General features: G+C 41.8%; 1 protein-coding gene across 1 annotated transcript in view; it reads right to left on the bottom strand.

The window, feature by feature from the left end:
* The window catches only part of ALK (ALK receptor tyrosine kinase), a 1,045,272-nt gene that overhangs the window by 91,622 nt on the left and 934,394 nt on the right, over window positions 1–19,256 (bottom strand). The window contains exons 10-11 of the mRNA XM_036748712.1: window positions 11,955–12,049; window positions 11,622–11,759 (exon numbers count right to left, since the gene is read on the bottom strand). Coding sequence (XP_036604607.1) covers window positions 11,622–11,759; window positions 11,955–12,049 — 233 coding nt within the window. The remainder of the gene's footprint in view (window positions 1–11,621; window positions 11,760–11,954; window positions 12,050–19,256) is intronic.

Consider the following 19,256-nt stretch of genomic DNA (forward strand, 5'->3'; position numbering starts at 1 on the left):
AAAAGGAAGAAAAAAGGCAGGAAAGAAAGAAGGAAGGAAGGAAAAAGGAAGGAAAGAAAGAGGGAAGAAAAGAAGAAAAAATAAAGGCAAGAAAGAAAGAAGGATGGAAGGAAAAGGAACAAGCATTTATTAAGCACCTAGTATGTGCCAGGCATTGTGCTGAGTGCTGGAGAAACAAAGAAAGGCAAAAGACAAGACAGTCTCTACCCTCAGAGAGCTTCCAATTTAATGGGGAAGGGGAGCAATAAGCAAATAAGAACGTGCAAACAAGCCACATCTGGGACATACACGGCACTGGACTAGACGGCTTCCGAGGTCCCATCCAGCTCTAAAGCTCCGATCTTTGATTTTCCCAAGGTTACCCACGGAAGTGGAAGGGAGAACTGAACCCCAATCTTCCAGCTCCAGATGAACGCATCTTCCCTTGCACTGACTTGTTGGCAGCCATGTGGAAGATGGATTTGAAAGGTAAAGAAACTGGATGCAGGGAGACCAATTAGGAGGCCAGGCCAGAGATGAGAAGTATGAATTAGGGTGGTAGCCGTGTGAATGGGGAGAATGGGGCAGATTTGAGCCATATTGTGGGGGGCAGACATAATGAGATTTAGCAACTGGTTAGAGATAGGGATGAGGGAGAAAGAAGAGTCTTGGACAATTCCCAAGTTAGTAACCAGGAAGATGGTGGCACCCTCAACAGAAATAAGGAAGTTGAGAGGAGGGGTGAGTTTAGGGGAAAAGGTGGCAAATATCATTTTTTCTCTCTAATATTAGGACAGAGAAGCAGCCTGAAGTAATGGATAAAGGGCCAGTCTTGGAGTGAAAGAGGCCTGGGTTCAAGTCCTGATTCTAACACATACTGTCTATGTAAACCTTGACAAATCATTAACCTTCCAATGCTTCAGGCAAATCTCTCAGATTATAAATTGACGATCAGATGTCCTAAATTGCATTGGTAGAGAGTCCCCTTATAGAATTCCCCTATACCAATTAAATCATGGGTGTGGTTGAAAAAAAAAGGAGGAAAAACTCCAAACTATAACCAGACAAACTTTCCTGTCTCAACCTGTTCAAAACCTCTGGTATAAAACTATTCTGAAGATGGGCAGCAGATAGGGTTTTATGATGTGTTTTCAAAAAAAAATCATCTTTTTCCTGAAATAGACTTAGTGAAATTGGAAGGCAAATCAGCAGTGAATCCTGAGTATCTAAAAAGGTCTGGGCTGAAAGAGAGAACTTTTAACCTGAGTTATAACCAGCAATTTTGGAGTCTAGGCAAACAGCACAGAGCACCAGGGGGAAGCAGTTCAAAATATGCCCTTGAAAAAACTTTGTAATTCATGAGTAGAAATAATGTAATGTAACGTAATTAAGAATGTAAAAGAGGGTATTTTCTTTGGGAACTCTATTCCCCGAAAGCCTGCACAGACTTCTATTTGAAGACAAATTATTTACTATGGACTCTCATAGATAGGTGTTATTAAAATGCCCATGATGCTTTAGTTTCCATCCTTAAATGATTACTTTTGCTAATTACATGTGAAGTTCAGTTGTTTTTACTCTTCTGAAGGAGTTACTAGATTTTTGTGTGCCCCCTATATTTTGCTACCCTGGGTCAAAGCGCTGGTTCGCTCTGTTGTAGGTACATATCTGCCTCCAAACTTTAGAGGCAAAGAAGCGCACTTGGAAGGACAATGTTACAATGGAAATAGCCTTCTTGAGTTTTGTCCCAGTATGGCCTCCAATGATGCTGTCATGCCCAGGAGGGTATGTTCAGGACTTAATGACTGAATGGCTCTAGCTACAAATTCTATTATCTCTAATAGTTGTTCTACAGTGAGCCGATAATGTATTTAGCAGAAATAGACCCAATCAATTTATATGAAATATATAAAACTTTTCAATTGAAACTGGCATCTGCTCTTGAATAATGTCACCATATATAGAAGGGGACAGCCTGTCACCCTTACTTGTGGGGATGTCAAAAGTGGCACAGGTTAATTGGAAGAGATGGGAGAAATAGAATTATTATTCCTTTACTCTACTTTCCCTCAGCTCTTAGAATCACAGAGTGTTAGAGCTGGAAGGTCTTTGGAGATCGGTTAAGTTGAACACTCATTTCACAGATGAGGAAAGTCAATGTCCCAACCCTTCCCTGACCCTAAATAATTCAGAGCCATTGGATCACAGATTGAGAGCTTGAAGGGGCCTCAGAAGCCATGTAGTCAAGCGCTCTTATTTTGCAAATGAGAAGACTAAGGTCCAGGGAGGTTGTGACTTGCTGTTGGTCCTATGAGTAGTAAGTGGAAGAGCCAGGATTTGAACCTAGCCACACAGTGTGAGTTAGTGGCCGAGCTGGTGCTACAGTCTAGGTCTCCTGACATTTTTGTCCAGGGTTCTCATCCATGATGTGACAGAGTTCCTTTTGTACTATTTGTATTAAATGACATCACAGTGTGCTTATTTGTATGCTCCTTTAAAACTATTCTCTAATTGCTTTGAATGTTTTTATTTGTCCATCCAAACATCCATACATTTATCTAGCCTTGCGTTCAATAGTCAGCGAATACCTACTATATGCTTAGGACATTAACAGACGCTGAAAGTGATACAAAATATAGAACTTGGCCTGTCCTCCAGACACTTACAGTCTAGTTTAGAAGCCAAATTACATCCAAAATGAAGATTTAAATAACAGGACCTCAAACAGAATAGGTGTTTGTTACTTGTTGAATAAATGAAAGTAGCTCACTAAATTTATCACTGTTGTTTAGTCATTTTCAATCACATCTGAATCTTCATGATTTTTCTTGGCAGAGATACTGGTTTGCCAGCTCATTTTACAGATGATGGAACTGAGGCAAACGGGGTTAAGTGACTTGCCCAGGGTCACCCAGCTGGTAAATTTGTCTGAGGCTGCATTTGAACTCGTGAAGATGAGGAGTTTCTGACTCTAGGCCCGTTGCTCTACCCACTGCACCCCCTAGCAGCCAGCTCATGTTGGTGGAGGGTTACAAATTTACAAAGAACGAATGCAATGTAGCAATCTCATGGCTAGAATGAGACAGCAGATGCTCGGGGGGGCTTAGAGAAAGGAGAGGTCTTTGCGGACTGGAGGAATTAGGAAGGCTCTATGGAGAAGGGAAGACTTGAACTGGAGACTGAGGCAGGACAGGATCCCCAGATGAAGAAGGAGGCAGGATATCTTCCATGTCAAACTCAAAACTGTTCAAAGTGGTGCTCATTACTATTGTCTCCACTCCTTCTTTTCTGAATTTATGTATTATTGTCAAGGGAACTGCCGTCCTCATTTCTAGGCTCACAACATCGAGATGACCCTTGTTTCCTCACTCTCCCTCACTGCCCAAAGACACTCAGGTGACCCATCTTGTCTCTATGTCTAACCTCTCTCCTCTGTTCCCTTCTTTTTACTCACAGAGCCATAACCCTAGTTCAGTCTCTCCCCTGGCCTTCGTAGATTGCCCATTAGACTCCCTGAACCAAGTTTCTCCCATTAATTTTCTGACCACATCATTCCCCTACTCAACGAACTCCAGTGGTTTCTCATTGCTCCTAGGATCAAATAGGAACTCTTCTTTTTGACATTAATAGGCCTTCTCAAAATAGTCCCCAACCTAACTTTATTGCCTTAGACGTTACTTTACACGACTCTCTTTGGCCTTCCTCTTCCTCCTACATGTCATTCTATCTCCTGTCTCCATTCTTTGCATGAGTCCTGGGCCTGGACCACACTCCTTCCTTATCTCTACTTCTTAGAAACCCTAGATTTCTCCAGAATTTTGTTCAAGTGCTACTTTCTACATGACATCTTTCTTGTTCCCCCAGCTGCTAGTTCTAAATGACCTTTTTTTTGCATATACTTATTTTACACGTACTTGTTATTTTCCCCGAGTGAGTGTCAGATCCTTAAGGGCCAGGACTGTTCCATCACAGTGCACTGTGCCTGGTATGCAGTAGGCACTTAGTCAGTGCATAATTGATTGGTTGGTTCTAGAAGGAGGACCGCAGGATCAAAGACTTGGTCCCCAGAGTAAGCAAGGCATGTTAGAGGATACACCCAGACTGGCCTGCTCACAGCAGGATGGTAGCAAGGTAGTGTAAGTAAGGTACCTTTGGAAAGATAGATTAGGGCCGGATTGTGCAGGGCTTTGAATGCCAAACCACATAATTTGCATTTGATCCTGTGTGTGATATAGAGCCAGTGAAAGGTTTTGAGCATGGGAGTGACTAGATCAAATTGATATTTCAGGAAGATTAATCTACTGGTGCTATACAGCATAGGTCTGAGACAGAGAAAGCAGGGTCAGGGAGACCAGTTAAGGAGATCATTTTGGTAATCTAGGCATGTGGGAGGGCAGTGGCGGATATGCTACATACTTCAAAAGGAAGAATCTGTCGGGCAGTAGATAGTTAAGACAATGTTGTATACCTTGGGCTGTATACCACCAACCCACTGGAGTGTTGAAATACCTCAGAATTGAGGTACACTTCTCAGGTTAATTTTGATGGGATTAAAATACTGAGGAGAAAAGGAAGATTTTTGCAAGCTGATACAGAGTGAAATAATCAAAATCAGGAAAAGAATAGATACAATGATTCAAACAATGTAAACAGAACAAAAGAAAACTGAATGCTACAAAATTATAATGACCAACCCAGGCCCTTGAGAAGAGCTGAGAAAATTAGCTACATCTCTTCATTGTAGAAGAAGGGGGTCATAGGGATGATCATAAGATCACAGATTCAGAGCTTAAAGGACCTCAGAGGCCATCTAGGCCAGTGCTCTCACTCTATAGCGAAGAAACTGAAGCCCAGATTGGTGAAGTGACTTGTCTGAGGCCACACAACCCAAGGCTCACATAAATGGTAGATGTGGGATCCTAATCCCAGGCTTTCCAACTCTAAATCTAGTCCACATTCCATTGTACCAAGCTGGGTATGGAATATTGACCAAAAAGAGAGAGATGATGGGGTAGGTGATTTTGTTGAAATGCCTCCTCTCCTCCTTCCTTTTTAAGTCTTTGTTACCAGAGATGATTCACTGAGGAGAGGAGAGGGCAGGGATATATTCAGAAATGAATGTGCTATAATAGCAAAATGCATAAATAAAAAGAAAAGAAATAACAAGCAGAGTTCTTTCAATATTATATTCTTGAGGGTAGTGCCAATCAGCCAGAAGGGCATAGACCAGAACAAAGAAAACCTCTTTTTGATGCTACAGCTTGAAATAACTTCCAATTGTGTTTGTTCTGTTGTTTTCAGTCTTGTCTGGTTCTTTGTGACCCCATTTGAGGTTTTCTTGGCAAAGATCCTGTAGTGGTTTGTTATTTCCTTCTCCAGCTCATTTTACAGATGAGGGAATTGAGGCAAATAGGGTTAAGTGACTTGCCCAGAGTCATACAGCTAGTAAGTGTCTGAGGAAGGATTTGAACTCAGGTCTTCCTGACTCCAGGCCCCGTGCTGTATCCACAGCGCCAGCTAATTGCCTGAATCAGATGATGATGATGTGTAGCTGACAAGGGTTAAAAGTAATCACGGCATTTCTCTAATCAATAGTGATTTAGAGAATTTTTTCATATGATTTTAGGTATGAAGTAATGGAATACTGTTGTGCTATAAGAAATGAGCAGATGGACTTCAGAATAACCTGGAAAGACTTATATGAACTGATGCTAAGTGAGGGGAGCAGAACAAGGAGAACACCGTATACAACTACAGATACATTGTATCTGTGATGACTAACTTTGGTAGTCTTGGCTCCTCTCAACAATGCAAGATTCTAAGACAACTCCAAAAGATTCATGTTGGAAAAAACTATCTGCATCCAGGGAAAGAATTAGAGTCTGAATGCAGATTGAAGCAAACTATTTGTTCTCTCTCTCTCTCTCGTTTTGTTTCTTCTTTCTCATGGTTCATTCCATTGGTTATAATTCTCCTTTACGACATGACTAATGTGAAAATATATTTAATGTGAAGGTATGTGTAGAACCTATTTCAAATTGCACTGCACACTGTGTTGGGGGAGAAGAGGGGAGGGGAGGGAGAGGGAGGAAATGTGGAACTCAAAAGCTTGGGAAACCGCATGTTGTAAATTAAAAATTAATAAATTAATTTAAAAGGAAAAAAAAGTAATTGGGGCATGTTGCTTGTTGGGGATGGGAAGAGGAGTAATAGGATGGGACGTCTAGAGAAGGAGCTAGGATGACTGCAAAAGATAAATGAGTGGGTTAGCAAATTCTATTCAATCCAATCAGATATTTTTTTGACCACTTACTATGTAGAAATTGAAGTCTCTGATGACCTTGAGGGTGATCTTGGGGTCTTGAAAGTTCTACAAGTGGAGTTCAAGCTCTGAAAGGTCATACTAAAATGAAAAGGTCTCCAGGAAGGATCTGGTGAGGAACTCAATGTTTGGTTCCTGAGGACTAACTAAACCAAGCTCTGAGACACTCGTTCTTTGCGTGGCTGTAGGATAATGAATTTTTAGGCCATGGCCCCCTCTGAGTCACCCACTAAACTTAGTGGCCAGTGCCAATGAAATACATAGGACATGTTTATACTGATGAAATATGACATTCAGGGTTTTATGTCAGTAAGGGATTTCCTAAAGAGGGGAGAATCCTTATGACTTCCTAATTGTGATGGGAGGAATTGAGGTGTATTAAGAGGTCCTGGTCTAGTCCTAGAAGTTTAGCCAGATAGGACCCCAAGAGTTGTGTAGTCCTATACTTCCCAAGAGCATGGATCCCATCTATAGCCTCCCTGGGATAAGTGGTCATCTAGCTTCTGCTAGAAAACTAGCATTGAATAACTCAAGACATGGGTTCAAATTCCACTTCGGATACTTAATAGCCATATGACCATGGTGGGTGTGTGGGGGTGGTGGGAGTAGAAATCTTACCTGAGTCCCAATTTCTTCATCTATAAGATGAACAGGAAGGACTAAATGGTCTATAAGATCACTTCCAACTCTAAATAAGTAGTCCCAAGCTCCATGATCAAGTGAGAAGGGTGGTGGTGGGTGGGTGGCAGGCTCTCTACAATGTCCTTTGGTATGGGATGGAAGGTTTGGGTTGCTTCTCACTCCCAGACAGCCCATTCAGCAACCTAGCTTCTGCTTCACCCATGGGAGGTAGGAGATGAGGCAGAAAATAGGAACTGAGGCAGGTGAATCCAGTTCCTGAGGACTGTCTTAGACTCCTCACGTGATCCTTGGTCCCTTTCCGCCCTCACCTAAGCTTTTTCAGGGAAGGGAGGGCTGTTTTACCTCACCATTCATTCCATTTATTTCAGCCAAATATAGAAATACAATTCTGCAGACCCCTTGATTGCATTATCCCGACCATTCAGTTAGTGTAATTGTATGTGCAAAGCCGACAAATGTAATTTTGCCAGCTTTCATGCTTGCCCGTTTTCTCTTTCAGCCCCTTCATCTGATTAGCTAAAGTGACTCAGAGACCTTCCGAGAAAGCTTCTTGGAGCACCTGAGTGGACATTTTATTGGATGAAAATCCCAGCTAGCTAGCCCAGCTCAAGCCAGTTTAGAAGACTGCGCTGAGGCTGAGATAAAATAGCTCACATAATCCAAGTTCAAGGATCTTGGGGCTTAGGTCCTGGGATGACTAAGTGTCTGAATCTATTGTTAGAAGTATGGGTTTTCATTCATTAGTTCATTTATTTAGTCATTCATTTGCCACCAGCTCCTCTCCTTGGTTCTGACTCCATCATCTTCATTATCATCGTCATCATTGTCATCATCATCATCATCCTCCAGCCCATGATTAGCTCATCACCAGGGACTCTCATCACGGAATTGCTTCAGCTTTGGTACTTACACCTCATTAGTACCCCAAATTACTTCTGCCTCTCTGATTGGAGGGCTGAAGGTTAGAGCAAAAAACTCCTCCCATAACCTCTCTTTATAGATGGCTTGAAATGCCAGGCATCTCTTCATTTGCCACTAGCTGCTCTGGTTGGTTTTAACTCTATCACCACCACCATCATCATGCCTCTAAACTGGGTACTCTCTGCTTCCCCCGCCCCCTGATTTTCACCTTTCTTTTGTGTATATTTTTCCCTCTTGAGGGCAGGGATTCTTTTTCTTTTTTTAAATTTGCATCCCCACTGCCTGGTACATAGTAGGTGGTTATGATGTTTGTTCATTCATTCATTTTCATTTTTTTGAGTCAAACAAGATATTCCGTGGTAGTCTGAGGGAATTTGGAAAGTTTGGAGTGCAAATTCTTCTTTTGTTCTGAATGTTTCTGTTATTACGGTTATTCTTGCTTTGGCCTTGTGGAAGTTCTGAAATATCTAACACTAATTGCTTTGCCTCCTCTGTTTTCATTATTCAAGGGGCTAGGATTTCACTTATTTCCCGTATATAGGAGAGAGAAGACATGATAATTAGGTTTTCTTTTCAAAGTTCAGGGTTCCCAGGGTCTCAGGATGGAGGAAAGGGCATCTGGCGGCATTTCAAAACCTCCATAAACTTGGAGCCAGAGCGACCTGTGGTCATTGAGGGGCCCGAAGCCAAGTGTCTGTGATCTCCAGGGTCACATTCATTAGCAACGGTAGCTTGACCAAGAGTCATCACGAATGGATTACACATTATAATGTCTCCCACTTTAAACAGTAGTGGCAGATAAAGTCAAATACTCTTCTAAATTCTCCATTGGTGGGTAGCTTGGACACAAGGAGAACCTAGTTTGTTGGAGCCTGACATCTATCTCTCTTTTCAGGACCCCCCTTTTCTTCATTTTTTTCCCTGTTGTGATCAATTACTTGATTAAAAACTAATTCTGAGTGGGAGGTAAAGTCTCCAGAGAAGAAGCCAAAACAGCAGAAGTCTCTTAGTGGAGGTACCATTTCCTAGTGGATCTAACAATGTGCTTAAGGATAGTGAAAACATCATCTAGTGTCTCTCCTCCTGGGTTCTAGGAGAGGCCTTTGTTCTGGCTCATCTAGAACTCAGCCTGGGGCCCCAGTGATGATGTGAGGTCATAATGTTCCAGGGTGATGGTTCCTCAGTGGCTAATGAAAGCTTCTTTAACCAGGTATACAGGACTGTGTCTGGGACCAAGAGAATTTACTAGAAATTGCCTTAAGCTGGTCAGAATAGAGAGGATTCATCTTCTGCCGAATTTCCCAGGTTTTAAAAAACATAATAAATTCTAGAGGGCTTTGGATCCAAGTAGGAACAGGGGTGGGGGGGAAACTTAGTAGATTCATTTTGGTGAACCTAAGAGGGCTGCTCATCCCTATTTATCTGTCTGCTAAGTCACGGGAGCAAGAGCAAGAGAGGGGAAATATCTTATTTAAAGAAACCCAGGATGTTATAGCTGGGAATCATCTAATCTATGCCCTTCATTTTACCATCAAGGAAACAGAGGCCTAGAGAGGTAAAGTAATTTCCTCATGATCATGCAAATAGTTAGTGGTAGAGCAGAAACTTAGAAGACAAGTCTATTGGTGCCTCCTCCAATCTCTTTCCTCTACAACATTCCTTTTGTTGTTGTTCAGTTGTGTCTGATTCTTGATGACTCCATTTTGGGTTTTCTTGGCCAAAAATACTGGAGCAGTTTGCCATTTCCTTCTCCAGCTCATTTGACAGATGAGGAAACTGAGGCAAACAGGGTGAAGTGACTTGCCCAGGGTCACACAACTAGTAAGCGTCTGAGGACGGATTTGAACTCAGGAAGTTGAGTCTTCCTGACTCAAGGCCTGGTGCTCTATTCACTGCACCATTTAGCTGCCTTATGACATTCCTAATTGGGTACAATGTGGCAAAAATCACCCTACATCCAAACTACTCATTGATCAGAATTTTGGTTCAACTGGAAGTTACATTCCCTTTCTCATCACACAGGAGAGAGCTCAGAACTTAGCAGGGCAAGGGGAACCTTTACTTCAAAGAACTGAATACATTTTTCCCCAGCAGTTAGAGCCCTCTAAGTGGGTTTTGAGGAAACAATTGACACTTTCCTTCTTTTAAGCAGCCAAGATGATTCAGATAGCATGACAGCTCAGAGCTATGAATACAATCTTGGAGCAGCACAAAGGAAAGAGTCTTCTTAAGGAAAATAGAAAGCCACAGTTTAGTTAGGCAATAACTGATAACCATTGAGTTTAGTGAAAATGGTACCAGTCATTCATATTTTTGATAACTTGATCAAACCTGAATATCATGAATTTATAATTCTCTATTAGAGGTATAATAATGGATATTGTTGGGTAGCAAAGTGGTGGAATGGGCCTGGAGTCAGAAAGGCTCGTCTTCCTGAGTTCAAATCTGGCCTTAGACACTTATTAGCTGGGTGATCCTGGACAAGTCACTTAACCCTGTTTGCCACAGTTTCTTCATCTGTCAAATGAGCTGGAGAAGAAAATGGCAAACCTCTCCAGTATCTTTGCCAAGACAACCCCAAATGGGGTCACAAAGAGTTGGATACAACTGAAATGACTGAACAACAACAACAAAGAAGCTGTAGGGGAGAGCTTCTTCAGGTTAGGAGTGCCTGGCATATAGTAATACTTAATAAATGCTTATTGACTGACTGACTTCTGGCATGGGTCAAGTTTTCTTGCATCATTTATTCATTCATTTGTTCATTAATGTCTATCACATGCGAGGCATTGAAGATAAAACAAGGAAAACCAAGTGAGCTTGCTTTGGGAGGTTCAGCTAGAACTTGAAGATGCTGAAATCTCGTTACCCTTCCCTGGAGAGATCATACATGGGGTGAGAGAGCCTCTTACAATGTGCTTTGTTTCTTCATGGGGTCCAACTCCAGCCCAAAGCAAACCTTTCTTTGCATTAGAATATCTGCTCCACTAGCATTACTGCATTAGTATTTTTAGGGGACCTCATGAGAAAACATTATTAGCCAGGTACGCATGACAGACACTTCTAACCTGAAGAAGCTCTCCCCTGGAGCGTCTTACTTCCAACAAAAGGTTTCTCTGCCTCTAGTCCTAGCTTTGAACCAAGAAGCATGAAATCTCAGCTGCCATTAGGTTCAAAAATACTTCCCAGCTATAGAAGGAAATGTTTTGAAATCACCTGTCCATTCTTAAGCACAATACTAGACATCTCTTATCAGGTTTGAGAATTTTGAGACCATTGTTAGGCTAATTCTCTCCTTTTTGCTAAGAAATATGCATCCCTCAGGTATGGATGGGAGGAGGGCTAGGGAGACTCACAGAATCATGAAGGGTGAGAATGGGAAAGGATCTCAGCAGTCAGATGGTCCTTCCTATACCTGAAAACAAGCCTCCATTAAAACATCCCCAAGTAAGTGGTCATCTAGTCTTCTCTGGTAGGTCTTTAATGAAGAAGAGCCTGCTACCTTTTAAGACAGCCCTTTTCACTTTGGAATAGCTTTAATTCTTAGGAAGTTTTCCTAATACTGAGCCCAAATTTGCCTCTTTGCAATTTTCATACTATTTTTGCCTTTTGGCTCTAAATGATAGATCTGTTTTCTTGCAGAGCTACATAGTTATTAAGCAAATTCCCCCTCCCCTCCTCTAAAAAAAGCAAAAATATCCATCTGGTTCTGTGTCTCTGGCAGAAATAAATTACTTAGTAAAGGTTTAGCCTTTACCTGTTGGGTCAAAGTTGAGGTTCTCCCCATGCCCATTCTCCCGGGATCTTGGCTCCTGTACAGACTTCTTATAGATATTCTCAAAGAGGTTGCTTGAATTGGGAGCTTCATCCCTTGATATTTTCTCCTCCCCATTAACTGGAAAACAGAAGATACCATGGCATCTTGGTTAGGTGGAGTTCACTTAAGGAAGATAGAAAGACGGAATGCAGGGGAGGGATGGTCGATAGGACTTGACAGGAAGTGAGAGAGAGGGGCTGCTGGCAGGATTTGACTGGGTGACGCTATAGCTCAGGAGGAGGCAATGAAGGGAATGAATGTGGGTGAACTCACTCGTAAGGTAGCAGTCCAGGCTGAGGGAGATGTTGTCAAAAGCAATGATGGCTCCTGAGCCTTCCTCCCACCATGTGACAATCTGGAGCCAGAATCTGTGAAGGTGAGGAAGAACCAATGATGAGTTAGGATGGTGAACCAACATTACTTTACCTTTGCCTGGCATCTAAGTGCCCCACATTTACCAGAGTGTGATTGTTTCGATCACAAGATCATAGGGCCATAGATTTGGAACTAGAAAGGGCTTTAAAGGCCATCTAAGCCAACCCCTGACTTTACAGATGAAGTGACTGAGGCCCAGCCAGGTTAACTGAATTGCTCTAGGTCACACATCAGACACAGAGGCAGTCAGTCTGGAATTTCTCCACACTCAATTGGTACAAAGTCTATCCCCTTCTGAAGGAGGCACAGTAGAGTGGAAAACTGCTGAATTTGGAGTCAGAAGACCTAGGGTTTAAATTCACACCCTTACTGGATGACCTTGGACAACTTACTTCCATGGGTCTATTTCCTCATCTGTAAAATTAAGGAGACTGGACTAGCTGGCCCTAATCTAAATTTATGGCCCTATGTGTTAATTCAATATCTGTGCTCTTTTTCTTTGATAACCCACTTTGGAGTCTAGAACCTGGGACTAGGCCTTTCTGATCATCTGAGAAAACCTTCCTTTCCAGGCCCAAAGTTGGTCTGATGCATATGAAGCCACAACATAGGGAAAATTCCAGATCTTACATTAAGGTGGGCAGAGCTTTAATTAGTGAGGTAAACGAGGCCTTGCCCCAAGGTACCAATATTAAGGGGTGAGGCATGCTGCTATTGTCATTCCCCATTCCTTGCCCCAAATTCTTCTTCTGGTCTATTACACAATACAGTCCAACCTCCCCCAACCACCTCTCCGAGGCTACGTTGTCTCTCTACCCAGCCCACTTTCCCCTTCGACTTCTTTGAAACACAAGACCAGATTCTCTAGGAAAAGAGACAATCTCCTCCCTTGCTACAACTGCCCCTGGTTAGACTGGCTTTGGCAATATCACCACCATTCCCTGGTCCATCACACCCCTTGCTCCTAAACATCGTCTTGTGCCCCAAGTGAGAGACATCAAGTTACAGCTGCCCATAGGAAATAGGAGCGGACTGAGTACCCACAGTAGGCCACAGGGGCAAGGGAACTGATCTCTTTCCACCATGTTGCGGTGTGTGGTGTGGGGAAAATTGCTCTAGAAGGAAGGGAAGCAGCATGTGTTAAGTACCTAATATGTGCTAGTACTTTACTAATATTATCTCATTTGATCCTCACAACAACCTGATGAGGTAGTTACTATCATTATCTTAATTTTACAGTTGAGGAAACTGAGGCCAGTAGATGTCTGAGACTGGATTTGAACTCCTGATTCCACATCCAGTGTTCTATCCTTTTTATCACCTAGCTGCTTCTAGATAAAGAAGACTTCAGACTCCCATGCATGGTCCAGTGGAAAGAGCACTGGCTTAGGAGGTAGAAGATCTAGGTTCAGATCCTGTGCTTACTACCTATGTAACCCTTGGACAAGTGATTCAACCTCCTTACCCCTCAGTTTCCTCATATGTAAAATGAGAGAGTGTAAGGGCAACCACACTGGCATACCCAGGATGGCTGCTAGTGCAGGTTCTTAGATCTGCTTTACTACGGAAAGATAGCTGTTTCAGGGGTCAACAATCTTTCTTTTTCAGTCACATAAAATACAAACACAGGAAATACAGAGAAGAGAAATAAAGACCAACAGGCAGGGCTCTATTGCCTGAATCAAAACTTTATATCCACCATTGAATCAAGAGAGCCTTTACCTGTGAGGAGTTGGGGAGCTCTGAACATACAGCCTCTCAGAGTCTTGACCGGCAAATCATAACATCTTTCTCATAGGCAAGCCCTCAAAGCAAAAGCTCACCTCTCACAATATATACTCTTTAGGCTCAGTGCCTAATTAGAAATTAACAAAAGGTGTGTAAGCCTTCCTACAAACAAGCTCCTCTTAATGGGCTCCACATGAGGCCTATTGATAGGCAGGGAAGATCTTACACCTCCTCCCCCCACTAACATTACAGAGGGTGGTTCTGGGTGGCCTCCAATGATCCTTCCAGCTCTAGATTGAAGCTCCTTTGAGACCCTTGATTTGCCACATATCTTTGAGTTGCCATACTCACAGCATCACTCTGGGTAAGTCACTAACTTCTGTGAAATGGAGACAAGAATACCTGACTGATCCCCACATAGGGTTGTTGTGAAGTGTCACAGAAAGGTCAGTGATTCTTATTGCATTTGAGTAATAAGAGTCCCTCATGGCACTGTACAATTCATAAAACACAGCGACACGTTTTCATCACTGTGATCTCATCTAATCTTCTCAACTAAGTAAAAAGTAGGCAGGTCTGATCAATCCTCTTCAAGGGTGGAGACACTGTTTTATTAGCTTTGTAGCTCCTCAGCTACTAGTGCTATGCTTTGTAGAGTTGGTGCTTAATAAATGGTTCTTGAATGACTATTTTACAGAAAAGTGAGGTTAAAAGGATTATGTAGTAAGTGGGTAGAAGAAAGGGAATTTGAGAATAGGTCTTCTGACTCACAGTTTGACCATCTTTCCAATATCCCAGAAGAGGCATTCTAGTACAGTTGGAGAAAAGGCTGTATTTGGAGTCAGAGACGTGCCGTTCAAATCTTTGCTTCACCACCACTTGTGTGACCTTGGGCAAGTCATTTAACCTCTCTAGATTTCTGTTTCCTTATCCTAAAATGAAGGGACTGATTGAATTGTTGTCGTCCTTTGTTTCCAAAGAGGACCAAAGACATCATGGGTGATGTCTTGTGCATGAATTGGATTCAAGCAAGGTAGAGTTGCACAAAGTTGTTAACATCAATCTCTTTCTGGGTCATCTAAGTCCAGTGGCAAGACAAAAGTGAAGACAACTGGTGATGGCCCTGATTGATTGAACTAGATGGCTTCCAAAGTCCCTTCCAATTCTAAATCTATGGTGCTATGATTGAATCTCAAACTAATCCAATCTCTTCAGTCTCCCTTTCAGCACATCTGTATCCATCTCTATAGAGATATAAAAATTAGTTTCTTTTTAAGAATGTTTAAGATGTTTCTTTTTAAAAACATTTTAAGATGTTAATATCTTAATTTTAAGATATCTCTTTAAAATTTTTAATTGATAAATTTTAATCAATTTTCTACATCATATTCATTTCCAAATATATTTTTGACATCCCTTTCTCCAATAAGCTATCCCATACAACAAAGAATAAAAAAACCTGAGAGATAAAAAGCAGTTCAGCACAATTAAACAATACATTAGCATTGATCATATCTGGCAGCATATGCAATTTTCTATACCCATAGTCCCCAACCTCTGCAAAGAAGGGAGAAAAGTACATTTTCCCATTTCCTGCTTTGGGCCAATCTTGGTCATTATAATTACATAGCATTCAGTTTTAGCTTCTTTTTTTTTGTTCTTTCTAGTTACATTGATGCATATATTTTTGTCTATTTTGCTCCTCTGCCACCATTTTATTTACTTTGCTAGAACTTGCTAGGTTTTGTTGAATATTTTTTTTCGTGCACATTTATCCAGTCTTTACCATGAGACCTGTCAGGGGCTAGGTGCACTATCATTCCCTATCCCCTGTACCCAGGAAGCATGCAACTCACGCTGCTCACTAGACTGACTTCAGCCTTTTCCTGAGTGAACTTGTGCACAGGTTAAAAAGCACAAACTTCTTTCATGCCTGGTTTCCTCATCTCTCTCAAACAGGGACCAGAAGACCTATGATCTGGGTCACTTTTAAAGCTATTACAAAGATTAGTGAGCTGCTCAACGGTAGAGACCTTAGAGCTTCTTGGAGAAAGTAGAAAAAGAAGGCAGAGACAGACATATTTTTCCCAGATTAATGCTTCTGCAAAAGATCGAGGAAAGACCAGGCATCAGCTGCTTAATGCACTGGCACACTATTGGGTAATGGCCCTCCAGCCCACCTTTATGGCTCTGCTCTCCCCCACTGTCTGTTCCCTACCTGGAGACATCATCTCCTGCTTATGACATTACCATAATCTGCTCATCAACCAGCTGTGATGTCAAGGCCACACATGGATCTCTAGGGCTGTTACCAGTAGCAAACAATGTACCTTCCAGGTGGGGAATGCGACACCGAACAAATAAAGTGGGGATGGGGGAATGAAACAGATCTTATTCTCATTCAAATATACCCTAAATAGCAAAAGGCCAGTGACTTGCTGGCTGCCTATCTTTCTCCTTTCATTCGTTATGGCTGTGCGCTGGAGGCAATGGTTTTCTCCACCAGCCACTGGGCTCTCTTAGCATGGATGGGATGATGCAAGCTGGAGTTGGAAGGGTTTCAAAATAAAACTACTTTTTCAAGTGTTCTGTGAGCAGCTGCTGTTGAAAAGAGCTTGATTGACATGGGGAATTGCACATATTTTGAGGAAGGAACACTCATAACAATCAGGCAAAGCTCAATCAGATGTTGAGATATAAACATGCCTGCAGCACCCCAAGAGCTGCTGCTGTCAATCCAGAGGACTCTATGGAGATGTTCTCTTAGGAGTTCTAGAAAATGCTAGGAGATAACCAGTGAGCAGAGCTGACATTGGCACAACACTGTCAGGCTTGCAAATTGGGTTGTTTTTATCCCCATAACATCTCTCACACAAGTTTCTTTCTCACTACTTACTCAGCCACCACATTACCTACAATCCACTCACCTGGATTCACCTGGACAATAGCTGGTGTCCCTGTCTCAAGTCTCCCCCAATCCAATTCCTTCTCCACAAAGCTGCCAAAGTAATTTTCCTCAAGGGCAGATCTGATCATTTCACCCCCCTACTCAATCACTTCCTGTAGCTCCCTATTGACTTTAGGATCAAATATGAACTCTTCTGTTTGGCATTTAAAACTCTGCACTACCTCACCTCACCCTACCTCTCTAGCCTCTTCATCTACCTCTTCATCCACCCTATGGTCTCTCCAAATTACCCTTATGGAAGTTATACAATGGCACTCCATTACCATTTCTTTGTCTTTGCATTAGCTCTTCCTCCTGCCTGAAATGTATTCCCTCTTCTTATCTGCCTCACAGAATCCCTTACTTCCACCGTGCATCTCAAGAGCACACATATATAGAAAACCTTTCCTAATCATCCCAAAGTGGCTAGTTCTCTCCCTTCCTAAACTATCTAGTATTTATTTTTTATTTATTTGGAATATATTTATTTTCTCAGGTCTCCAAAAAGTCTCAGTGCAGGTTTAAATTTTGGACCATTTGGTTAAAGGTAAAACAAGAAGTTTCACCTATTAAACTCTCACGGGAAAGGGAGGAGGCATCCCTTCTTCTTCTGGACCTCACTCTTAGAATATGATTTCCACTAGCCTAGTCTAACCACTGCCCTTTTTCCTCCTATTGGGAAGGATTTACTCTCTAGTTATTGCCCTTGGCTATACCCCTACATGAGATTTCTCTGGGCATTTATGGGTGGTAAAACAACCTCTCCTTTCTCATCAGATCACCAACAGTTACTTTTAGCTACTAGAGAAAAAGACCTAAATCCAGGTTTCCCACACTTTGAGAGGTAAAAAAAAATGAGAAATCAATATCAGTAATATCCTCTCATATAGCCCAGGAGCCCCCATTCTGGGTAGAGTCATGATGATTTTGAATAAGCAGAGGGCTTGAACTCACTCCTTTTCATTTTCTATAACACTCTAGCTCCTGGTCACTTGCCTATTCTTCAGTACAGTGTGTTGGAAAGGGCCATTGGCCACATTACTACACAATTGGTATAGCTATGAATCAGTCCAATCATTGTGGGAAGAAATTTGGAATTATGCTAAGAAAGTGACTAAAATGTCCATACCCTTTGATCTAGGGATCACACTACTAGGCATATAGCATATACCAAAGATGTCAAAGTTAAAAAAGGTTCCATATATGCCAAAATGTTTGTAGTAATTTTTTTTGTGATAGTAAAGAATTGGAAACAAAGTAGATAGATGCCCATCACTTCTGGTACGTGAAAGTACTAAAATGTTACTGCGCTAGGATAAATTATGAATATGAAGAATACAGAGAAAGATGAATGAATGCAAAGTCAAGTATGTAGAACCAGGAAAAAAAATTTACACATGACTCCAAAAGTATAAATGGAAAGAATAAAAAAATGAAATTGAGTCATATAATTGTAATGACCAAGCTTAGCCCCAAAGAAGAGATCTGAGACATTAATTCTTTTCTTTCTTTGAAGAGGTGGAGACTATGCGTGCATATAATGGCTTAACTTGATTAATGTGTTAGTTTTCTGAATTTTCCCCCCTTTTTATTTTTTATTATAAGATTTTCTTGGTAAGATGGATATTGTAAAAACAAAAACTGTCAACAAATATTTTAAAGGTGAGGGGGGTATTGCTGGACTTGGATTTGGGAGCTCTGAGTTGGACTCTGGCTCTGAAACTCACTAGCTGTGGGTTTGAGGGGGCAAATAATTCTCTGAATCCCAATTTTCTCATTTATAAAGTAGGGATAATGACAGCTGTGAAAAGCTGCAATGAAGAAAGTATTTTGTAAATGCCAGTTTTATTGTCGTTATTATTGTTTTAATATCTGATAGAAAGGCCTTGCAGGGCTGATGTGGGACTCTCACAAGCTAAGCTGTAAGGATCTCAGAAGAAAGTCAGACTGCAGCTCTTTCCTATGGGACCCTTGCGGAGCATGGATTTCAAATCAAGTGTCTCAGATACTAAGTTCTGAAGCAAGCTGGAGAGAGAGAGAGACCTCAGTGGGTTGGTTCTGCAGAGGCTGGAAGTCGAGTTGACCTTCTATTGAATTCTCAGGATCTAAGCAGGTCTCCCACCTGCTTACCCAACATTAGGCAACGTTATGTGATGGGAAAAGCAGTGGATTTTAAGTCAGAGAACCCTGGGCTCAAATCCTGCCCTTGTCATTCACCACCTGTGCGTCCAGCAGGCCTCTTTTCTCTCTACCTTGCTAATCCAGACCAGTGGAAGAAAGGAGTCAGGACCCAGGCATGGAGCGCAATTTTAGTTCCATCTTGGATCAGCTTTGAAAACCTAACAGCAGATGACCTGGGCTTCCTTTTTATGCATCACTTGATCCTCTGGAGAAGTGGAGTTTCTGTTACCTATTCCTACTTGTGAATCTCTCCTCAGTCCCGACTAAAGAGCTTTCCTGTGAATACAGTAAATTATCAGGTCTTGGAGCACAGGGGCCATTGATCATCTTTGTCCTTATATCCT

The sequence above is a fragment of the Trichosurus vulpecula genome, chromosome 3 (assembly GCF_011100635.1).
Source record: "Trichosurus vulpecula isolate mTriVul1 chromosome 3, mTriVul1.pri, whole genome shotgun sequence".
In the NCBI taxonomy this organism is placed as follows: domain Eukaryota; kingdom Metazoa; phylum Chordata; class Mammalia; order Diprotodontia; family Phalangeridae; genus Trichosurus; species Trichosurus vulpecula.